This window comes from Nycticebus coucang, chromosome 13 (genome assembly GCF_027406575.1).
Source record: "Nycticebus coucang isolate mNycCou1 chromosome 13, mNycCou1.pri, whole genome shotgun sequence".
NCBI lineage: Eukaryota > Metazoa > Chordata > Mammalia > Primates > Lorisidae > Nycticebus > Nycticebus coucang.
This window is the reverse complement of record NC_069792.1, coordinates 46,117,119-46,142,536: the sequence shown is the minus strand read 5'-3', so window position 1 is coordinate 46,142,536 and position 25,418 is coordinate 46,117,119. Positions and strand designations below refer to the sequence as shown.

The 25,418-nt window shown below is 36.1% G+C and overlaps 1 protein-coding gene across 2 annotated transcripts; it reads right to left on the bottom strand.

Moving 5' to 3' along the window:
* Positions 1 to 1,835: 1,835 nt before the first annotated feature.
* Positions 1,836 to 25,198, bottom strand: OSGIN2 (oxidative stress induced growth inhibitor family member 2). Of its 2 annotated transcripts, none has more exons than XM_053559330.1 (6): positions 23,540 to 25,198; positions 15,157 to 15,311; positions 10,538 to 10,674; positions 9,853 to 10,044; positions 7,344 to 7,435; positions 1,836 to 3,822 (listed from the first exon to the last, which is right to left on the bottom strand). In XM_053559330.1, exons 1-6 carry the CDS (start codon positions 23,635 to 23,637, stop codon positions 2,790 to 2,792), a joined length of 1,707 nt encoding a protein of 568 aa, XP_053415305.1. In that variant the 5' UTR covers positions 23,638 to 25,198; the 3' UTR covers positions 1,836 to 2,789. The 2 variants fall into 2 exon arrangements, with proteins under 2 accessions (XP_053415305.1, XP_053415306.1); XM_053559331.1 differs by lacking the exon at positions 23,540 to 25,198 and adding an exon at positions 22,752 to 23,031.
* Positions 25,199 to 25,418: the final 220 nt, after the last annotated feature.

The following is a 25,418-nucleotide window of genomic DNA, read 5'->3' as shown; positions in this document are numbered from 1 at the left end:
CAGGATGCAATTAAGAGAGGGACATTACCTAACAAATGTAATCAGTGTAACCTGGTTCTCTGTCTCTTCAATGAATCCTCAACAATAAAAATAAAAAATAAAAAATCAGTACAGCTGCCGAGTTGTCTGGAGAATGAATAACGGAACAACACTGCAAGGAAGCCATATTTCCATGGCTGTCCTTGTAAGCAGCAACAGTGAAAGAAACAGAAAGCTGGCCTTTACCTCACTTTCACCTTCCGTATCTTGAAAGTGTACACGTACTTGCCAGAACCAAATTAATCTACTGGAAATTCTGGCTACTCGCTGGTGGGACTCTAGCTGCAAGGGAGTCAGAGAAATGTAGTTTTTATTTATTTTTAGAGACAGTGTCTCACTTTGTCGCCCTCTGTGGAGTGCTGTAGCGTCATAGCTCACAGCAACCTCCAGCTCTTGGGCTTAGGTGATTCTCTTGCCTCAGCCTCCCGAGTAGCTGGGACCACAAGTGCCCACCGCAACACCCGGCTATTTTTTGTTGCAGTTTGGCTGGGGCTGGGTTTGAACCCTCCACCTTTGATTTATGGGGCTGGTACCCTACTCACTGAGCCACAGGTGCCACCCGAAATGTAGTTTTTAAACTTCTTAGCCTTTCTAGCAAGTGGAAATTGGGTGAGCCAATCTGCAATTTTTACTATAACCATCAAGATCAATTAAGAGATTACTGAAATAAGGAGTTATGATGAACAGTTCAACTCTGATAGTGATGTGACACTGAAGAGAACAGGGGACATCTCAGAACATGCGACATCTTAGAATTCACAGAAAGCAGACAAGCGAGAAAATGCTAAACAAAGCAGTTAAAGAATGTTAAGCCATTTCTGTAAGGTGTGTAACTAGTTACAAAAATGTTACCATCACAAAAGGTAACTAAAACTGGATGGCATAAAATCAGGTTAAATTTAATTAGATGTGAGTTATCAAGAGTCTAAGAATTCATCTGAACCAATCATTTGGTAGAAGCAAGTATATTCTAAACAATTATATTTAAGATAAATTATGATCATAGTAAGCAAAGCACTTTTATAGCACTGCTATAAAATGAACAGAAAAATACTGTCAGTCTACTCTTTAATTCTAAGAAAAATAGAATTAGAGGTTCAATAGACATATTCCAGATGAAACAGTTGTACCAAGAGAAAATGATTGAGAAATTCAATTTGCCATGGAGAATTTCAGAAGTCTTTTTAAACAGTAAAAAGTCTAGCAATTTGTGTGAAAATAATCCAATAACATTAGTTATTAGAATATGAAGTACTGTCAAGTTTTCAATAATGAAAATATTTTTAACAGACCCTATCTGGTAATAAATTAAACTTATATACAGTTGATTAATTGCAAAATAAACTTGAGCTGTAATTAAGCTTTTATATTAAGTGCCCTAAATAAATATAAATCAAGATAATTAGAGCAAATAAATTCAAGAAATAACCATGGTATGAGCTGCTATATCATCTTCAATGAACAAACACTACTAAAGATCTCAAAGTAGTAGTAACTACTTTGGGAACGGAAAAGGTTTTCATCTTTTTTTTCTTTTCTTTTTTTTTATTGTTAAATCATAGCTGTGTACATTAGTGCAATTGCCTGTACCCATTCTAAGATGCACCATAGATGTGGCCCCACCCATTACCCTTCCTCCACCAAAACCTCCCCCAAGGTTTTCATCTTATTTTTAATTTTAACCTTTAATAATTCTGATAATACCCAACTACTATTAACAATTTTAGAAGTATTTACCATGCCCAGATATTTTAGTTTCAATGATAGAAATTAACTCAATGTACACACAGGGATAAGTAATTCCATTCACAATTTATTGAACTGCGAATCAGATTAATTAAATGTTATGGTGGTTAAGCAGAGAATAAATCTCTGAAAAATACTTCGTGGGATTTTGGATGTCAAAGTGTTTACCAACATTATTAGATTATTTAAATTATTAGAATATGAAGTACCTGTCAAGATTTCAACAATAAAAATATTTTTAAAAGACCGTATTTTTAATAAATTAGATTTATACAAGTGATAATTTCAAAATAAATAAAACCTGAGCTGTAATTGCCTCACACCCCCACCCCAATCCCAGTATACACACCTTTCATCCCATATTCATTTAGACCAGCGGTTCTCAACCTATGGGTCAGGACCCATAGGAACTGTATTAAAGGGTCGTGGCATTAGGAAGGTTGAGAACTACTGATTTAGACCAATGTGTCTCAAACTTTTATGAGCACACATATCCCTTGGGGATCTTGTTAAGATGCAGTTTTTGACTAAGTATGTTGTGGGGCCTGAGAGTCTACATTTCTAACAAGCTACAGATGAAGCTCATGCTGAACAGTCTTTGGATCACCCTTTAAGCAGCAAGGTGACCCACTATTTATTTAGTGATAACTTCTGGCCTAATGACTGTGGTTTTATAGATTCAAGGCTGTAATATTTTGTAATCACACATAAGAAATAACCAAAATAATCACAAAAAATAAGTCTTGGAAGAAAATAATGGTTTAGTTTAGGAAAGTTTAAAGTATACCAAGTTAGGCAGTGTTTCTACTTGTCTGACAGTGACACCTTTGATAAATTACAATATAAATCAGAACACCAAGTTCTGGTAACTTAAAAAAAAGGAAGTTACTGTAGCTTGAAGCTCTCCTCCAGTCAAGTCTAAAAATTCAAGCCAGTACACTGCAAAATCACTATTAAAAATCTTTAATGGTAAACTGTCCACTTAAATTTCTTCTAAACTTGCTTTACGCTATCCCATCTCCTCCTCCTCTTTCAACAAATAAATGCTGCTTTTTCTTCTGTCTTGTAGTTAAACAGCGTGTAACACCCAGTGCCCCTCCCTTTAAAAATCGAACAAAATTGTCTCCAACCAAAGGACCCAATGCAAAAAGGTTGGCTTCTTTAACACACTCATAGGTATATGTATCTATTTCCACAGGATTACCCTTACATGTGACTGGCTGACTTGATTTATGGCCTAGGTAACATCCTTGTTCCTTCAGAAAAGACAGATTAGGATGAGAACCTATCAACACTACCGCAGCAGAAAGTTTAAATATTTTCTTCAATCCAGAGATGCTTTGAAGAACGCATTTCATGTCCGACTTAAAGGAAAGCACATGGTGCTCAGGAAAACTGGTATAATCAGATGAAAGATTTGAGTTTACAGAATATGACCGAGTACACATCATATGATAGACTTTATGGTATTCTGGATAAAGCTTTTTGGGAAGCTGCTTGAAAATTAAGCTTGGATCGGTTACTCGTCTGCGAAATACATGTATCACAGGGATATTATTGTTGTAAGCACAGAGTACTGCGTCAGCCGCAGTGAGCCCAGAACCTACAACTAACACTGGGTCCAATTTGCCACGCAACTTTCCTTTGCTTATAGCAGCTCCAAATTCAGGCATTGAATGAAACACAAATGGAAAACCTTCCCCTTCAATTTCCAGATGAGCAGGAGAATCCAATGTTCCAGTTGCCAGAGCTACATTCTCAGCAAAGAGACAGAAGGGAACATGAGAACCATCTGCTACTCGCTGATAACCCCTGATTTCCCAGTTTCTCTTGATAAATTTTGTCTCCTCTATCTGTAAATGATTTGTTGAAATATCTCTGTCTTGACTGTCATCGTCGTCTTGATCTCTGTAAAGTCTTGATACAGAGGTTATATAAGTATTATCTCTGAAATTTTTCTGAAGACCCATGACTTTCACATAATGTTTATAGTAGCGAGCTATTTCTTCTGGCATAACTCGATCCCCTTTCAGGTTCCTAAAAAGGAAAAGAAAAATATATTGTATGATGATAATACTATTAATTTCCATGGTTATTACTTACTCCATCTAGTAAGCTTTTATACCTCTTTAATTCTCTGCAAAACCACTATTAAAAATCTTTAATAAATTATATTAGCACTCACCAAAAAAGTTTTTTTTTCCTTTTTTAGTTAAAGATGTTAATGAATTAGTTTTAACAACAAAGGAAGACCCATAAGGACAGATACTGTATTTAATGCGCCTTTGTTTTCCTCAGTGCCATGTACAGTGTCTGCACAAATTAGCTACTTGATAAACTTTCATTGAAAAAATAAAGAAATTAAAATGTGGACATCTGAAAATTGTTTTATATCTCAAGGCTGTAATATTTTGTAATCACACAAAAATCTATATTACACATTATAATCTATGATTATCAACTGAATGATTTATATTTTAACCACTGAGATATTACAGTTCTATTAGTATCTATGCTTCTTAAAGATTATATATATCATCTTGACATGGTTTTATTAAAAACCTATTAAAGTTGTTTTCTATTTTCCTAATAACAAAATAATTCAGATCTGTCTTCTGCTGATCAGTCTTCTTACACCTAAGTAAGAGATAACATTTTGTTCCATATTTTCCAACACATAAAGAAATTGAAAAACAATCTGTTCTTCTTAGTATTAGCTATCACTTTCTAATTTAAAGTGATGAGCAGTAATACTTCTAAACCCCTGCCCTAATCAGAGGTAAGTTGCAGTAAAAACAAGTCACTATACATAATTCATTACAAGATGCTTCTCAAATTATAATGGAGTTAATCCTGATAAACTACCATACATTGAAAATATAAACTGAAAATGCACTTAATATACCTAAAATAGCCTACCTTAAATATGCTCGAAACACCTATATTAGCCTACAGTTGGGCAAAATCATCTATCACAAAGGCTATTTTATAATAAAGCATTCAATATCTCATGTGACTTATTAAATATTGTATTGAAAGTGAAATACAGATTGATTACATAGTACTCAAGGTATAGTTTCTACTGAATGCATATCATTTTTGCACCATTGTAAAGCTGAAAAATTAAGTTAAATTATCATTATTTGGGGATGGTCTGTAATTTTAAGTTTGTAAAAATATTTCTTTTAAAGTTTACTGATTAAGATTTAGAATGTATTAACTCTAACTTTTTACAGAAACTTTCACGGTACTAGTTCAATCACGTGATACATAATGACATTTTAGTCTACCAAGGACCATATGTATGATGTTAGTTCCATCAGATTACAGGAGAGCTGAAAATTTCTATTGCCTAATGATACTGTAGCCATCTTAAAGTCATGGCACAATTACTTTATTACTTTTATAAATTTATTGTGGCCTATGTGTACAATATGTATAAAGCCTACAGTAATGTGCAGTACTGTTCTAAGCCTTCCCATTCATTCACTAGTCACTCATTGACTTAACCAGGGCAACTTCCAGCCTTGCAAGATCCATTCCCTGTAAGTGTCCTACACAAATTTACAACTTTAAATCTCTTAAACTGTATTTTTACTGTACCTTTTCTACATTTAGATATTTTAGTGGAATTTTACTTTTAATTGTTTTGTTGTTGTTGTTGTTGCAGTTGTCATTGTTGTTCAGCTGGCCTGGTGGGCTGAGCTTGAACCCTTCGTGCATGGGGCCGGCGCCATAACCACTGTGCCATAGTTACACAAATAATTACCACTGTGTTCTAACTGCCTTTAGTATTCATTACAGTAATATGCTGTGCAAGTTTGTAACCCAGAAGCAATAGGCTATATTGCTAGGCAATATACTTGTATAGGCAAGTATACAAGGTATGCAGTAGACTATACATAGTACCACAGAGGCTTGTCAAAGTATATCCTATCATGGTCACCCAAAGACAAAACTGCCTGATGACACAATTTTCAGGATGTATCCCAATCATTAAGCAACAGACGACTGTATCATCATCTCCATTTTATAGACTAGTAAGCTGATAACTAGTTTAAGTTAAATGACTTGACTTAGGGTCACAACATTAGAAGTTACAGAGTCAGGACTCAAACCTGCCTATCTCTAGAAACCTACAGGTCTGCTCTCAAAGTTATGCAAAGGCAACAACTAAAGCTAATATTTACCACAAGGTTAATTTTCACCTATCCACAAACTATTTCAAAATGCAATATGTACAATTTAAAAAATTAAATATTTCTGGAACATAAATCATAAAGCATTTCCTTTCTTACCAATTTTACAAAGGGAAAAATGTGTTGAGCAATTTTTCTTGCTTACTTAAGAAAATCAAGAACTTGTACAAATTAATGATTTCACAACTTTAAATTTCAAAACCACATATACCTCCTTCTTTGAAAATTTAAAATGAATGTTTTGAAAGCTTTAAAGTTTTCACAATTAAAGTTTTCAGAAGACACGTGATGATCTACTTTGCTCTCTCAAATCTCCTCAAATTGGGCAGTGCCCCATATACTGAGGGTGGTGGGTTCAAACCCAGCCCGGCCAAACTGCAACAAAAATATAGCAGGGCATTGTGGTGGGCGCCTATAGTCCCAGTTACTTGGGAGGCAGAGGCAAGAGAATCACCTAAACCCAGGAATTGGAGGTTGCTGTGAGCTGTGATGCCAGAGCACTCTACTGAGGGTGATAAAGTGAAACTCTGTCTCTACAAAAAAAAATCTCCTTAAATTAAGGAAAAGTTCTATGGATTAGCATGGTTTCTATATAGCTGGAGGTCAAGTACTCAAAATGTTATATCCCTGTTCTAATGAAGTTTAAGGAACTTCCTGCTTTAACTTATTGTTTCTGTGAGTAGTCAAATTAGAATAGTTCTCTTTATTAGCAATTCCTAAATTATATTATGTTTGAAAGTAATAGGGTTTTTCATTTTTCTCCTTTTAAATTTGGAGTTCTTTCCTCAAAAAACAAACAAACAAAAAAAAAAACTTAATATTCTTCCAAGATGAAATTTCCTGTTACTCCAACTTTCATTTTGTTAAATATTTACCTTCATACCCATGTAGCTAACCATATTCCAGATTCTTATTTATTTTACCATTCTAAATTACCAATCACATAATATACACTCTTTATCATTAAAGTCAAACACTTTAGGTTTCTATACACAAGCTATGCATATTTGAAGTTATATAACAATTCATAAATAAGTAGATAAAACTGTAAAAAATGATAGGTGGGTGGATGAGAAAGTAAACAGAGAATAACTTAACAGGAGAGTGGGAGAAATTCATGACTAAAAAAGAAGTCACAGGAAACCAATCTGCAGATAATCCTTACACCTCTGTTCCTAGCTTTACAACATCTCTAAATGGAACCTCTCATTATACTCACCGCTTCAATGAAGCATTTTTATTTGAAATACATGTACATTTATATTCCTCATCTGTGAGAAAATGACAAATATTTTTAAATTTTCTGACAGTCTCTTTTTCAATGTATAGAAAAGGATTTTTAACAGAATTGACCTTTACCTTCGTTTGCTTGACATCCAATCTTTAAATTTAAGACCAGGTAACTCCATCCAACTTCCAAAGCTGATCGTCAACATGGAGCCTTCCATATTCTATTAGAATAGAAAAAGTACAGTTAAGAAACAAAAATAAGCAGTAGCACGGATTTTTTTGGTAGTCAAACTCATGTCATTTATAATTACAATAAGGTACATTCAAGCAGTCCTGAATGATTGTCTAAAGTACCTCTGAAGCTTTAAACTTTTATACACATTTATCTTTTGGCATTATTCATCTGTACTTCTTCTCTCATATAGTTACACGTTTATAAAACATGTTTATGGTATATAAAACATGTTTATGGTATTACCCAATGACTACACAATGTTGGCGGCTTTGGCCTAAGAGCAACATGGTACTTTAGATATACAGTACCATGTCAAAGAACCAATATTTTCACTTTTTTTTTTTTTTGAGACAGTTTTTTTGTTGCCTTCAGTAGAATGCTATGACATCACAGGTCACAGCAACTTCAAACTCTTGGGCTTAAACAATTCTCTTGCCTCAGCCTCCAAAGTAGCTGGGAATATAGGCGCCCCTGCCACAACACTTGGCTATTTTTTTTTTTCCTTTTTGAGATGCTCTGGTTCAGGCTGGTATCAAACCCATGATGTCAGGCAACCACACGCCTCAGCCTCCCAGAGTGCTAGGACTACAGGCATGAGCCAATGCACTCGGCCTATTTTCACTTTTTAAATGAAAGGAAAATGGTTAATTAATTTCTAAACCTTCGATATTTTCATTATTACTTTAATATTATTAACATATTTTTAAAAATTAGCAACAAAGCTTTTTGCCCTCCATCAATTATAATTCTAAAGTCTAGGCTGATTTGGATACAGCAGTATCTCATCCTAAGGATGGAGAAAGAAGCAGGGGGTTACCTGAGAAACAGACTCACTGATGAGGCTAGTGCTGCCAGCAAGCTCTCCTGACTTCTACTGCTTTGCTCAACACAAAGCAAGAAAAACCCAAGAGTCAAGGATCTACTATCCCAATAACTCCCTCTCACCCCAAATGTATTATGGCTTTTTCAAGAAATATAGAGCAAATATAAAAACTTAAGCTTTGGCAGTGACAAAAATCTTATATCGGTACTTTCACTGTTATATACATTTGTCACAGCTCATCAAATTATACACTTTAAATGGATACAGCTTATGGTTAAATAAATTTGATCTTAAGGAACTAAAAAACAACACTTAAGGTAAAAGGCACAGATAATTTGGGAGTTGCTACCTACTATCATAAAGAAAATTAATATTTCAAAAGAAATCAGTAATATTATATATATTTAATCTAGGAACATCCCTGATACCTTGAGACAGTCACTTGTTAAATGTGAGCAACCATTTAGATGTATAATATTACATTAATATAGGAATAGACAACTGGAGTTTATACTAAAAATGTGATGTTTAATAAAGTTCCCATGAAGTCTGTATTTTTACACAGCCAACTAAATTACTTTACATTAATTTGTACAAAAGTGAACAGTTACTGCATAAGGATATAGAGCCTTTGGGAGGTAACTAGGGTTAGATGAGGTCATGAGGGTGGGTCCCTCTTAATAGGATTAGTGGCTTTATAAGAAGAGAGAGATTGTTCTTTCTCTGCCATATGAAAACACAGTGAGAAGGCAGCTATCAAAAAGCCAGAACGAGGACACTTACCAAGAACCAAATTAGCTGGAACCTTGACCTTGGGACTTTCCAGCCTTCAAAACTGTGAGCAATAAACGTCTACTGGTTAAGCCACCCATTCTGTTATATTCTATTATATCAGCCAAGCAAACTAATAGAACTTCTTTCTTTTACAATACATTTTTTCATTAAGATCTGAAAAATGAGCTCAACTCCTATAGCTTAAGTGGCTAAGGAGCCAGCCACATACACTGGAGCTGGCAGGTTCGAATCCAAACCTGGCTCGCCAAACAACAATGATAACTATAACCAAAAAATAGCCAGGTGTTGTGGCGGGCACCTGTAATCCAGCTACTTGGGAAGCTGAGGCAAGAGAATCACTTAAACCCAAGAGTTGGAGGTTGCTATGAGCTGTGACGCCCCAGCACTCCACCCAGGGCAACAGCTTGAGACTCTGTCTCAAAAAAAAAAAAATCCAAAAAACATGAGGAAATAATGAATACTGGTTTGAAATACTGCACGAGATTTTATAAACTCTAAAATGAATCAATTTTGAATCATTTATTATATAAAACATTCCTGAAATGTTTTCTATGTAATTCTTATAATATACAGAAATGTTTATTCTAAGAATGTATCAGTAATGCAATTTGGCTTAATTAGCTGCTATTAGTAATTAACCTAAATTTATCAACTGAACAGCATTAAAATTCCTCTGATAAAAATATGAGAACTATATATTACTAGTATGCTTAAGAATCAATATAGTCTTATCAATATGAAATATAATTTCACATATGTTAAAATGTTAAAAAATATATACTCACATGCCAAGCCCCACCAGGTGGACCTTTACCAAGAACTAAGTGAGGGATATAATGATGTTGTTCTAATTTCCAGTGCAGAACAGATGGATAATCATACCCAAAGTCAGCATCTGGATGAAGAAGTGTATCAAAAAGTACTGCAACTGGATTGGATGATCGGCCCTCAAGGCCCTCAGACAAGTATTCTAAATCCTGAATGGAAAAAAAAGGGAGATAGAGTTTGAAAAAAGCCAAAACGTTGATCGTAACAAGGTTGAAGGCAATTATTCTAATCCAGAATTTGACAGATATTCTATCTATAGAACACTGAATACGTTCTTGAAATCTTAATAGATGCTTTGGTCAAATAAATACAGGAAAAGCTAACCAGATTCTTATAATGCAAAACTTGAAAATACCCTAAATATGCTAATGTCTACCAAGATACTCTATTAATAAAAGCAATACTTCCCTTTTTTTTTTAGTGTTAGATAACCTACTAAAAGTGCATCAGGAAATAATTTGAGAAATTCTGCTCTAATAATTTCAAGAATATAAATAGAAATAACTCAGCACAATATATTTATGAATCTAAAATATAAATGAAAGTATTATAACATTTCTAAGAAATAATACTTATATAAATAAAAGCTAATCTCATTTCATTAAAAATTATTTTTAAAGACTGATATGTCCGAAATAATACCTGATCAACAATGGAAAGATGTCTTGCTTCTTCTAATTTATTATGTAAGATTGTATTTGGGTGTATTGCTTCTGATGATAAATATGGTCTGTAGCCTGATAACATATAAGAAAGGCATATTCCTGAGGGTCCATTTCCTGTTTAAAAAAAAGGTGGAAAGGAGTAATCATCAAAAGATAGAAGGGGTCAGGCATGTTGGCTCACGCCTGTAATTACTGTGATACTGTAATACTATAGGAGGCTGAGGCAGAAGGACCACTTGAGCTCAGGAGTTGGAGACCAACCTGAACAAGAGTGACACTCCATCTCTACTAAAAACAGAAAAATTAGCTAGGCATTGTAGCAGGTCCTAGCTAGTCAGGGGCGGCTGAGGCAGGAGGATACCACAAACCCAGGAGTTTGAGGTTGCCATGAAGCTAGGCTGCCACCATGGCACTCTAGCCTGGGGCAAAAGAGTCAGACTTTGTTTCAATAAAAAGAAAAAAGGGAAAATAAACCATCTGACTTCATAAAAATAAAAAAAAAATGACAAATAGCAGGAGTTGGGACCTGAGGCAAAAAGCTAGTTTGCTTGAATCAAAATGAAAGACAAAATTAATGAAGAAAAATCACATGCTAGTATTAACAAATGCAGAAAAAGCATGACAAAAATAACACTGATTCATAATTTCACAAAAAAACCTCTCAATAAATTAGGAATGGAGAGGAACTTCCTCAACATAATAAAGAATATTCCTGAAAAACCTACAGCTAGTATTAAATACTTAATGAGACACTAATGCTTTCTTTCTAAGATGGGGAAAAAGACAGGGACATCCCTCCCACTAATCCTACTCAAAATCATAATGAAAGTCCTAGCTAATACAGTAAGACATGAAAAAAAAAAACACGGATTGGGAAGGAAGAAATAAAATCATCTTTGTTTGTAAATGCATGATCATCTATGTCAAAAATCTATAAGAATCAACAAAAAAGTAATTAGAACTAAAAAGCAATTACAGCAAGGTTGCAGGGTGCAGGTCAATACATAAAAGTCAATTGCTTTCCTATATATCAGCAATGAATAAGTTTGATCTGAAATTAAAAGTACAACAGAACTCGAATTTGCACCAAAACACACACACACACCCCAAAAAAAACTTAGGTATAAACCTAACAAAATATGTATAAGATCTCTATGAAGAAAAACTACAAAATGTTAAAGAAATTAAAGAAAATTTACATAAATGGAAAGATAATCCATGTTCATGTACAGGAAGACTCAGTATTGTTGAGATGTCAGTTCTTCCCAACTTGAGCTAGAGATTCAACACAATCCCAAAAAAAAAAAAAAATCCCATCAAGTTAGTTCGTAGCTGTTGGAAAATTGATTTTAAAGTTTATACGCAAAGGCAAAAGACCTAGAACAGCTAACACAATATTAAAGATAACAAAGGCAGAGGACTGGATCCTACCCAATTTCAAGTCTTTTTTGATAACTTAGGAGAAAATCTAGGTTTAATAATAATGGGTTTTTTGATACAGTACCAAAAGCAGAATACATGAAAAAAATAAATTCACAAGTGGGACATCATTAAAATTTAAAACTTCTTTTCTGCAAAAGATACTACAAGAATGAAAAGACAAGTCATACACTGAAAAAAAATACTGCAAAACACCTAAAATATACAGAGAACTGTTACAACTGAACAATAAAAAAACAAAACAACCCAATTAAAAACTAGGCAAAAGACCTGATCAGACACCTCACAAAAGATAATCGAGGTAGCAAATAAGAATATAAAAAGATGCTAAACATCATACATCATATGGAATTGCAAATTAAAATAATGAGCTACCAATCCACACCTATTAGAGTATCTAAAATCCAAAACACAGATCACCCCAAATTCTAAAAGGGATGTACAACAATAGGAATTCTCATTTATTGCTACTGGGAATGCAAAATTATCTAGCTAGGCTCAGCGCCTGTGGCTCAAGCGGCTAAAGCGCCAGCCACATACACCTGAGCTGGCAGGTTCAAATCCAGCCTGGGCCTGCCAAACAACAATGACGGCTGCAACAAAATTATCTAGCTATAGTTAAAAACAGTTCAGTGTTTCTTACAAAGCTAATCACAGTCTTACCATATGACCCAGCAATTATACTCCTGGGAATTTGTTCAAATGAGTTGAAAATTTATGTTTGTGCAGAAAACACATGAATGTTTATAACAACCTTATTTGTAATTGTCAAAAATTGGAATCAATCAAGATATCCTTCAAAAGGTGAATGGATAGGCAAACTGGTACATACACACAATGGAATATTGTTCAATGATAAAAGGAGCTGAGCTCTCAAACCACAAAAAGACACAGAGGAACCAAAATGTATACTGGTAAATGAAAGAAGTCAGTCTGAAAGGTTATACCTAGATGACTCTTGTATGACATTCTGGAAAAGGCAAAACTATAAAGGCAGTAGAAAGATTAAGTGGTTGCTAGGGGTTGAAGCAAGGTACCCATAGGTGGAATATAGACTCTTAGAACAGTGATATGATATCACTATATGATACCATAATGGTGGATACAAGAGAGTATATACTCAGTAAAATCTACAAAGCTGTGTATCACAAAGAACAAAGACTAAATACAGCTTTTAGTTAATAATAATATACCAATTGGTTCATCAACTGTAAGAAACCTATCACACCAATGCAAGATGTGAAAGTTAGGAACAGGGGAAACCAGAGGGGGAGAGGAAGAGTATATGGGAACTCCTTGTGTTTTCTCCCCAATTTCTCTGCAAATCTAAACTGTTGTGAAAAATACAGTCTATTAATATAATAAATAAATAAATGATGAACTAGGAGAGTTAGGATCTGAGTCAAACAGCTAAGTTCCTGGAAACAAAAAGATACAATATTCAAAAGACAGCAGGCAAAGAATACAACGGCAGTTCACAGCAAGATGTTCCAGTCCTAAACCCCAGAACATGCCAACGTTATCTTGCACAGCAAAAAGACGCTGTATATATGATTAAGGTCCTTGAGATATAAGGAGTATTCTGGCCTATCCAAGTGGACCCTATCTAATCACATGAGTCCTCAAAAACAGAACCTTTCCCTGCTGTGGTGAAAGGGAGATGTTTCTTTCTTAACCTTCTTTCACAGTTACAATGTTGCTGGTTTTGAAGATGTAGAAGGGAGCCAGAAGCCAAGAACTGTGAATAGTCTCTAGAAATTTTAAAAAGCAAGGCAATATTCTTCCCTATAGCCTCCAGAAAGCTCTGTCAATATGCTGATTTTAGCCTAGTAACATCCATGTTGAATTTCTGACCTATAGAAAAGATAATGCACTGATATTGTTTAATGCCTCTAGATTTATCGTGATTTGTTACAACAGCAACAGAAAACCATTATGTGTATTAGGGAAATTAGCTCTTGATCTATCATTAGGTTAAGCTACCCATGGGCTAGCTGAGGCAAAAGGGATAGATTGTTTTGGAAGTAGTGCAATGGGCAGGTGCAGATGAAGGTCTGTTCTTTTTCTGACCATCCCACAGCCTAGCTAGCCTAAAAAGATAGTTTTCCTTTACTCATTCTAAGACACCAGGGCAGAAAACTGGGGTTGGACACAGGGAAATGAAAGACAATGAATGGTCCCTTAGATCTATCTTGGATGGGACCTGCTGCAAAAACTGTCTATCACATACCCTAGAGGAGAATCCAGAACAACAATCTTGTTCTCCCACTTTCCTTCCTTTCATCATAGCATTATGGCATATGGGAGCATATGTCAGTCAAAGGACATGAATTTTCTTTCTTCCTACTAACTTTGATACAAGGTATCAAAGAAAGTTAGGCAGTCAAATGCTCCTAAGGCATCTCTATCCCATAATTCTCTCTTTTGGCTTAGCTGTACACTATAGTATATATTTGACTTCCTAGAGTTTTTATATTAGATGCAAAATATAAATGACAAGTAATTAAATGCATGCAATAAAAATTAAAAATGTTTAATTCTGAATTAGGTTTTATTAATAGTTTAATTTTTAATATCTTATATGCCTATCTGCTGAGGTGGTACAAAGGCTCTATAATAATGTTATAGCTAAGTTGCAGCAGAGTACTATAATGTCATTGCTGCTTGAGCCCTGTCACTAACTTGCACAAGTCACTCAATTTCTGAGTCAGTTTCTCTGTCTGTAACTACCCTACTAACAACAGAAGGCTAGAGTGAGGTGTAATCCAGTAATAAGGAGTTCTATGTACACAGCTCTAATGGTATTTGTTATCATCACTACCACAAAACTGTCATATAGTTAACACAAATGATAGGCAATATTTTCAAATAATGTACTAATATCAGCCCTTCCACGAAAAGATACTGCACATAGACTCTAACATCAGATAAACCAATTACACAGTCCAATGATTTGGTTATTTGTTATTTTAGTAAAGATTTTAACATTTTTTTCTTTTATACTATCTAGGTTTGTGTAATATTTCAGCAAATATTTTAGTAAACAACCTAAAAATACTTTTTAATACAATCTTAACTTGCACTATCTAACTATAGACTTATAAAAGTAGTAAGGGTCATTCTCTAATTTTAAGACATAAAAATGCAGCAACTTACCTATTATTACCACAGGCAAAGTCACTGATGAATCTTCAAGTAAAGACGTTTCTTCAACTAATGGCATAGTTTTAACTTTTTGCCCCAAATTATCACCAAAATATTGCACTAAGGAATTAAAAATCTCTCCTTCAGTTTCACTGTCACTGTAGTTTCTTGGAAAAAAAAAAAAAAGCAGATAAATAAAATAAGAAATACAGTCAACACAGACTTTATAATCTTTACTCAGGTTTTATTTAGGTCATAACATATTCAATAGTTTCATAGGAGGAAAAGAAATGCTTCTGATTAATACTTTCAAATTAACAGTTCAGATACATGTCAACCTATACAACTTTGAAGACCAAAAATCCTAAATAGCTGTTTTTCTCTCATTAGTATCTTGTAGACAACTCCCTACTAAATAAGAAGTTCTCTTTAACGACCATTGTACTAGTGATTTTATAATTCTGAGATCTCCTAGAAATGGCTAATTTCTCTCTTTTTCTTATTAAAAGGTAAGTGCATTAAAGACAATATATAGTCACGTACATTTCTAAGAAATGTTATCATACTTATCAATTGTGTGCTTTGGAGAAAAAAATATCATACACTATATCCTCAAAAATATATTAAAATAATTTTAATGTTGATTTCGATTCTTTCTTTTACCATTTGCCTTCATAAAAACTAGTTTTAGCAATCTGACATGTTTATGCAATAAATGAGTTTTCCCTGAACAGTTAATGTACTGCATTATACTATGTTACTTCAGAACAGAATCCCTTAACTATTTTTCACCTTCATACAATCAGCAACAGCCACAATGCCTGGCTTTGTGCCTACTAGTGGGTAACAGGGTTTATCACTGTTCCAAATGATAAATATGGAATGGATCGGTTCTTTTACAAGACTCAAGTCAACTCACTGATCCCAGAAGAGTTTGATCAATGGAAAGAATTAAGCAGAGAGAGGAATTTCTACTTCCCTATAACTTTCAGAGCTCCCAATCTAGCCTAGCATAGGGCAGAGTTCCTTGGGATACTTTGAGCACTGTTCTAAACCAAAGAAAGTAACCTCTACCCCCAAATATTTGGACTCCTCTCATATGGCCCTTTTTGACCAAAACAGATATCCATCAGGCACGGCTGCTAAGGCAAACCCCTCCTCATACTGCAAAGCTACTCCTAGAATTAAGTGTCTTCTGCCCAACCCATCCCTTTCTAAATCATTCCAACTACTATCTCTAATCAAATCCAGATGGATCTTCTTGCCAGCTTCTGCTTCTGGGCAACTGCATTCAATATGAGTGTTTTATACTCTGGCTTTGTCCCTAGTATTTCTCTAAAGTGTGTGCAAAGGATAGGTGGCTCAATTATTATTGTTCCTTTCTCAGGAGATAGAGACCTTCATTTTCAGTTTCTCTCAGACATTCCTACTGTAAACACTGTTGCTTTCATATATATAACCTAAGAAATAATTAATAAAAATGATACTCCCTTTAAATTTTTGGTTACTACAAAGATGTTTTCTTTCTTCAAAACTTAACATTTTACATGAAAAAGGGGGAGGATGGGAATGGGCTTGGGGTTGTCAGCATGAGACTGAACATATTAAACTTGATAAATCATTACCTGACATTCTGTACATTCTGAAAGCAAACTTAGGATCTTTTGAAAATGACTGTGGCCAGGCACAGGGGCTCACACCTATAATCCTAGCACTCTGGGAGACAAAGGCAGGAGGATCACTTGAGCTCAGGAGGTCTAGACCAGCCTGAGCAAGAGCAAGACCCTACCTCTGCAAAAAATAGAAAGATTAGCTGGGCAGTGTAACAGACACCTATAGTCTCATCTATTTGGGAGGCTGAGGCAGGAGGATCACTTGAACCCAGGAGTTTGAGGTGCTGTGAGCTAGGCTGCCACCATGGCACTCTAGCCTGCACAATAGAGTGAAACTATGTCTTAAGGGAAAAAAAAGGCAGCACCTGTGGCTCAAAGGAGAAGGGCTAGGGTTCCAGCCCCATATGTCTGAGGTGGTGGGTTCAAACCCAGCCCGGCCAAAAACTGCAAAAAAAAAAAAAAATTTTTTTAAAAAGAAGAAGAAAAAATGACTATGTTCACAGTTGATTTTATGAGCAAACCTCAATGATCCATAATGCCTTAATCAGTTTCAAAAGTTCACAAATAAATGCTCTGAAATACTTAACAATTCCTTAAGGACAAATTATGATTACCCCTGCCTACTTAAAGAAATTCCATATCACTTTTGCTTAAAGGTACAGAACTCAAATTCTGTATAACCCATTTTTATTACGAGACATTTATTATATTCTAACTCAAGATGTCTCAAACTTAGAATTTTATTACAGCTATCAATTCTGTATTTTCACTCTATCTTTTATAAGCAATTACCCTTCCTTACACTGAACTTGTCCTTTCAGTTTATACTTTAAAAAAAAAAAAAAAGTAACTTGAGAGGTTAAGACAATTAGAAATAAAATGCCCTCTGTTGGGCTTGTGTAAAAGGACAAATACATTTCAAGAGCTCAAAAATACAAAGACAATAGATCATTTGATCAGGCCCTGGATCAATATAAATAGAGGGAGACTTGGAAAGGAAGTTTTTTGATGTTTTTTAAGACCTTTAACGAGACTTTAATGGGACATTATCCACATATAATTCAGTGCACACGTCCATGCCCATGGTTTCTAATACAGTCACAAGGTTTTGCAATCATTACCAGTCACTCATTAGGAGACATTCCCCCTCTTCCACTTTCCCCAGCCCTGACAACCACCAGCCTACTTTCAGTCTTATTAGATCTGCCTGTCCTAGACATTTCATATGAATGAAACCCCTCATGCAATACGTGGCCTTTTCTGTCAGGCTTTTTCTACTTAACATGTTTTCAAGTTCATGTCAGAGTATATGGAAGTACTTATTCCTTTTGATGTCTGAATAATATTCCATGGCACGGATGTATCACAGATGATGAACATACAGGTTATCACCGCTTGTGGGCTATTATGAATAATGCTACTATGAACATTCGTGTACAAATTCTGTGTGGGCACTGTTTTCATTTCTTTAGGATATATTTCTAGGAGTGCAAAGCCTTGGCCATAAACTCTGTATTTAAGCATTTTGAGGAATTGCCAAACTGTGTTCCACAGTGGCTGTACCATTTTACATTCCCAATATATATGGGAATATATATATATATATATATATATATACACCCTGTTTTTCTACATCTAGCTAAAACTTCTATCTTAGCCATCCAAGAGGGTGTGAAATGGCCTCTCATTGTAGTTTTGATTTGCATTTCCATAATGACTAATAATGTTAAGAATCTTTTCCTGTGCTTATCTGCTATACGCGTACTCTTTCATATCTGTTCAAATCCTTTGCCCATTTTTTAATTAGGTTTTTAAAAATTATTACTGTTGAACTTTCGAAGTTCTTTATATATTCTGGATACAAGTCCCCCTTCGGATATGTAATTTACAAATACTATAAAATATTTTCATTCATTTTGTGGACTGTCTTTTCAACTGTTTAAAGAGAAGGTCTCTCTATGTTGCCCACACTGGTCTCCAACTTCTGGGCTCAAGTGGATCAGCCTTCTGAGTAACTGGGAGTACACCAGACTAGCTTTGCCTTTTTGCTTTTTTAATGATGTCCTTTAAATCACCTAAACTTTACATTTTAATCAAGTTCAATTTTTCTTTTGTTGCTATGCTTTTGGTGCCTTATCTAAAAACCACTGCCTGATCCATAGTCATAAAAATTTATTCTTTTGTTTTCTTTTAAGACTTTTATAATTTTAATTTTTATCTTTAGGTCTTTGACAATTTTTTATGTATGGTATAAGGTAGGTGTACAACTTCATTCTTTTGTTTGTGGATATCCAGCTGTCCTAGCAATACCTGTGGAACAGACTCTTCTTTCTCCATTGTTTAAAGACGCTTATCAAAAATCAGTTCACCATAACAAATGTAAGTTCTCTCATGCCAACACCACATTTCTTAATTTCTGTTGCTCTGTAATTAAGTTTTGAAATTAGGAAGTGTAAGTCTTCCAATTTTATCGTTCTTTTCCAATACTTTCTTGGCTATTCTGGGTTCCTTGAATTGCCATATGAACTTCTAGGACACGCACACCAATTTATACAAAAAAAAAAGGCAGCTAGAATTATGATAGCATTGCAATGAATCTATAGATTAATTCCAGGAATATTACCATCTTAAGAATACTAATATTCTATATTCCTTGAATACAGAATTCCTTTCCACTCACTGAGACCTTTAATTTCTCTCAACATTTTGTTTTCAATCCACAAGTGTTTCACTTTTTTGTATTAAACTTACTCCTAAGTATTCCATTATTTTTGACGCTTCTTGGTTATTTTATAAAAAATGAAGTTGGTTAATTTCATTTTAGATTGTTCAATGTTAATTACAGGAATCAATTTTTAGTAGTCATTGGTATAATCTGTGTGATAAACTATTTGTGGTAAACTTGCTGGCCTATTTAATACATTTAATAGTGAGGTAACACAGAGATATGAAAAACTAAGTCAAGAGAATGAAACAAAAAATGAACGTATGGTTGACTGGTTTTACATAAAGCAATAATGAAACAAAAGCCTGCTAGTAACTATTCTTTCTAAAAAATTCAGAGCCTAATTTCTAATTATAGTATTGCTGTACATGTTTTATAGTCTATACACTATAAACTGTTAATTTCCACTTTTGGTTTCCAATTTGATAAATATTTGTTCTATTTAGCACGATTTTATTTTGAATAATAAAAATCTACTTTCTTTATTTGGGACACCAACTAAATTAGAAAATATGTACAATTAAATTTAGGAAGTAGTAAAGAACACCATTTAACACACATAAACAATAGTCTCCCTAAAGTTAGGCCTTAGGTAGGTAAAAGACTAACATTCGAGTTGATTTTAGGGGCCTTCCAAATTTTTTATTCTGAAACACTGTCTCAAAACAAATTTAAAAGGATAGTATAAACAAAATATTTGAATAATACAAAAGACTTATTTGCATACCAATGCTTCTTTGAATAATCAAACTACAATGAAATGCTTTCCTATCAGAATTTTTATAGTCTGTGGAAGGATGATCCTAAAATTTTACCAAATTTATGCCACCACATGACAAGAAGATTCTAAAGCCATAAATGAAGTCAGTCATCTTTTTCATCTTTAAGAACCGTACGTATGAGGATTTTTCCTTTGGAAAAGGAGTGGAGAGTTCTGTCCTAATATCTATCCACTCAGATATTAAACACGATCCAACATGTACATGTTGTCACAACCTATTTTAAAACATATGTTTCTAACAAAACTGCTCAAAGAATAGCATTAGTAAATTAGAAATATATTTTTTATTAAGTCTTTTGTACATAGATCATAAATACCTTTATGCCAATTTCAGTGTGTTGATTATTTGTACAAATCAGAGTGCTTACATCGTATTAATCAGCATAGCTTTCACCTCATTTACCCAATTATAGCGTTAGGACATTTGAGTTCTACACATGATAGAACCAACTTGTACTTGCAATGTGCTCCATAGTTGTGGTCCCCCTACTATCCCCTACTATCCCTCCCACCTCCTCCCCATCCCTCTCCCTCCCCTTCCCTCCTTCATCCGAGGCTAAAGTTGTGTTTCATTTTTCAGTAAAAAAAAAAAAAAATAGAGACTTTACCTCCTTTATGTTTACACGGATGGAGCTGGAAAATATTCTTCTTAGTAAAGTATCTCAGGAATGGAAAAAAAAAAAGTATCCAATGTACTCAGTACTACTGTGAAACCAATCTATAATAACTCACACTTGCATATGAAAAATAGAAATATATTCTTAAAGAAGCTGGCCAATCTTTTATTTTTAATTTTAGACACAACTGTTTTTCAATGACAGTGTGGTTGATTAATCACAATATTTATTTTTTGGCTAGCAGACCTGATTTCCTTTCTGCCCCTCAAGACGAAAATGCAGCAAAATTGTTTCAGCCCCTCTTCCAAATTTCTTTGCGCAGCAGTAAGCATATGGTATTGCCACCTAAGGTTAACCAAAAATATATGAATCCCATGCTGTGTATCAAAAAGTGTCAAATGGCTTTTAGACAGTACTTTCTGAAAAGGCATGTTAGTTTCTAAGGGGTTTCAGTTTAGTAACTTTTCTCTTCCAGCACTTGTTTTCTAAAACTCTCCCAAGTGAATCTGATATTCTCAAAACACTTTCACTTGGTAGTCAACAAACTTGTCTAGAATTTAAAATCAAGCAGTTTATCACATATAACAATTTTTTTCCAATCTCCAGAATTTAGAGACTGGTACAAAACTCACTAAGAAGCTGGACAAGCCTGGATTTTTGACATTACAACAGGTGTTCTGAACTTTCTCTGTGTCTTACATCCCTTTTACAATTTTGTTAAGACTCTGGACCTCTTCTTTGAATAACGTTATTAAATATATATAGGATTTACAAAGAAACCTATTATGAAATACGGTTATAAAATACAGACTTGCGATATATATATATATATATATGCATGTCTCTTTATACATTAAATACAGTGATGTGTAATTACTGTGATGTTTAAGAAATGATAAGCATAATTTATTTCTAAATAGAGGGTGTGTCTGCCACTGTAATGTGATATGAAAATAATTGTGATTTCTATTAAGGACAGTCACAAAGTACTACTGTGATTTGTTGCTCAGATTCATGGGTGAAGGAAATGTTAGCTTTTTAAAATTTAGTGAAAATAATATACCTCTCTTTCCATCCAAGTTCATACATACTTAAATTCTACCTATGACCTCCTATTTAAGAATTTTTAATCTGAGTTTCATACTTTACCATAATAGAAGTTTTACACAGTATTCTGGAAAATATATGTAAAACGAGGTACTATAAAGCCTTCTTTAAGCTTAACATTTCTTCACCCCACAGTTGAAAACCACAGTTTCTAGCATCTTTGGTCTCTCCTGTAACTTAAGTGCTGCCCAACTGGACTTGCTCTATTAGGTATATTTTTTATATGTCTAAGAAATATGCATGTACTTATTTTAAAATTGCACTATCTTTGTCACACCTAAGAACTTGCCCTATAATTTTGTGTGTAAAATAGCCTCATTTTTCAAATTTATACAATATATACGGCTTAAAATGACTAACATCTTAAGTCAGAACTTATTTGTAACCGGATGACGACACTAAAACGTAGTTTCCTAGCTTCGTTCAACACACAATTATGTTAATAGATTATTTTTTTAAGAAGGAAGACCCTTCGCGAAACCTTTCGCTAAAACTTTGTACAACTTAGGAGTCTCAATTCCCCGCAGTAACCGACTCAGGCAGGGCCTAGCAGGTCCTGCAGTCCCGCGACCAGTGAGCTCCTAGGAGAGGAACGGGGAACCCGAAGACGGGTCACCCCTCGAACAGGGGCTGCCGAGGCGGGTCTCGGAGGCAGCACACTGCGGTCCAGGGGCTCGTCCTCCAACCTGGCTCGGCTAGGCTGCGGGGCCCGACAGCGCTCCACCCCCAGCCTGCTCCCCTCCCGTCCCCAGCCTAGAAGTCACCTGAAATGACCAGCCAGAGAGCACCGGCAGCACCACACCGGCATGGAGCTCTGCGCGAGGGGTACCCCAGCCCAGCCGGGTCGGCCGCCACTGCTTTCCCCGGCCGGGCTGCCCGCTCCGGGCAACCGCTCGTTCGGGATAGCAGGGTCCTCCAAGCGCTCCCGCCCCGCGCCTCGCCGTTGCAGCGGCTGGCCGGGCTCTGTGGCACCCGGAGTCCGCCCGCCGAAAGCGGCTTCCGCTCCTCGCCTGCGGGGAGCCTGGCGCCAGCGGCGGGTGATCTCCGGGCGCTGCGATGGGGGCGGAGCGGGGCGGGGACGCTGCTACGGCAGCGGCGGCGGCGCGCGGGCTCCTCCTCGCAGGTGCGGCGGCGGCGCTCGAGGCCCGCGATTGGTGGAGCGGCGGCCGCGGTGAGGGGGCCGGCCCGACGGAGCGGAGGCTGCGCGGGCCGGGGGACGACCAGCGGCTGCGACGGCCGCAGCCGGGGCCTCGGACTTCGGCCTGCGCTTCGCGGCCCGACCGTGGGGGACTTGGCGAGGCCGGCGATGCGAGTGCGCGAACCCAGGGCCCAGCAGAGGACCTGCTAAGCCGGGCCACCGGGACGACCCGGGGGGAAATCCTGCGTACGGCATGGCCTCCGCGACCCGGCCGAGGATTCCGGGAATGGCCGAGTTCCGCCCCTGAGAACCCACTTGTGGGTATTTCCTCGCGGTGGCCCCGGTGCAGACACTGGGAGCTTGCGGGGGCCTTCCTCCCTCGACTCCGCATCACAGTCACCTGGGGGAACTCACCTCACCGCAGGTGCCCGGGCCTCGCCCGGGAAGATTCTGTTATGGAAGTCCGGCTTCCTGGAAGGGTCAGCTCCTTTAAGTAAGTGGCTCTCGAACATCCACGAGTGTGACAATTACCAGCATCGCTGGTTAAAAATCCAAGTGCTCAGGCCCGCCCCAAGACCTACCGGGTCGGTAGGGAGCATGGGAAGGGCTGGAACGCGAGCTGCTTTTCAAGTCCCTCCAGGCGATTGTGATGCAATTACGAGTTAGAAAATAGAGAGTGCCCCTGTTAGGTGTTTGTCAAAATTTAAAGGAGTGAGGGACAAAAACTAGGAGGGATTGATTGCATCTACCGTTCCTCGGAGATGTCTCCCCCCTCCCCGTCCTGATTATTTTCGCGGTTAAACTATAAGATGCTTGAGTTTATATTTTAAAATGTAGTTTAAATGTTCTTTTAAGTTTTGCCGAATGCTGTCATTGAACAAACTTGCGGTTAACAGGTATTTCAGATTCTGGGAAACTTAAAAGAACAACATAGTACTACTCAGCCTGTTTCTAGAACTAAGCAATCTAAGAATATATTTACCTTTTTTGGAAAAGCAAATTATGTTTTTCTCCTTTTTGAACTTTTGACAGTTTGACACATTCATTTCACATTAACAGTAGTTCTGAAAGTGAAGCATGTAATTACTTTTCCTTTAGTATTTATACCATTATATTTTCGAAGGACCTATTTCCTGCAAGTTACACCAGTCCAATCCATAGGATGTAAATCATATCTGACACCATCAGAATGTTTCTAAGTACTTTGTGTAAGTTTTTCCTTTATGGTTTTTTTTTTTTCTTGCAGTATTTTAAGATCAAAGTGTCATCACTTAATCTGGTTTGCATTTAACCTTGTCAACTTGCTGTCACGGCTTAATCTTGATAATGAGTTGTGACTAAACTAGGCTACAGTGACTACATAGAGGATTTTTCTTATAGTAAATGAGACATAACAGTATTTTCACATTTGTATTTTGAAGTTGTGAGTGACCTCTTAAATATAAAACCCAGAGTTGGCAAGGTTGTAGGGAAACAGATTCAGCTGCTGTTGTTGAGAGTGCAATGCCTGCATGATGGGAGCTCACTCTTCCTCTCATTGCCCACCATAGTATAATATATTGGGGGGGGGGGCTCATCTCACATGGAAACATGCCAGTTTATGGTACCTTCTGGGTCTCCAGTATCATCTGGTGGTAGAATACTTAATGGACAACTCTTTCTACTGATATATAATGTACCGATATTTTATACATTAAATTGCAATATAGTGGCTAAGGTGATTGTCTGGATTGGAATCTTTACTATGCTACCTGTGTGATCGTGGGCACGTTACTTAGCATCTCATCTATAAAATGCAGATAATAGAATTTCATTGTTTGTGAGGATAAAACAAGAAAACACAAAGTACCACAGTGCTTGACTCATTAATCTCCAAATAAATGTTCGTTTTCTTGATTATCAATAATATTATGAAATATTTTTATATTTTATAATAGCAAAATTCTGGAAAGTATGTGCTATGAACTGAACTGTGACCCACACAAAATTCATATGTTGTAGTCCTAACCCTCATAGTAACTATTAGAGGTAGGGCTCATAAGGAGGCCACAATTGTGGGGCACTAATAGGCTAGAGGAAGAACTCCTTCATGTGAGGACACAGCAAAAAGATGTCAAGCTAGGAAGAGAGTCCTCACCAGGAATGCAGATTGATCTTTGACTTCTCAACCTCTATAACTGTGAGAAATAAATTTCTGTTGTTTAAGCCATCTAGTCTATAGTATTTTGTTATGGTAGGCTGAGCTGACCAAGGCAGTATATTTTTGCATTATCTAGAAGCAAACAAAAAAAAT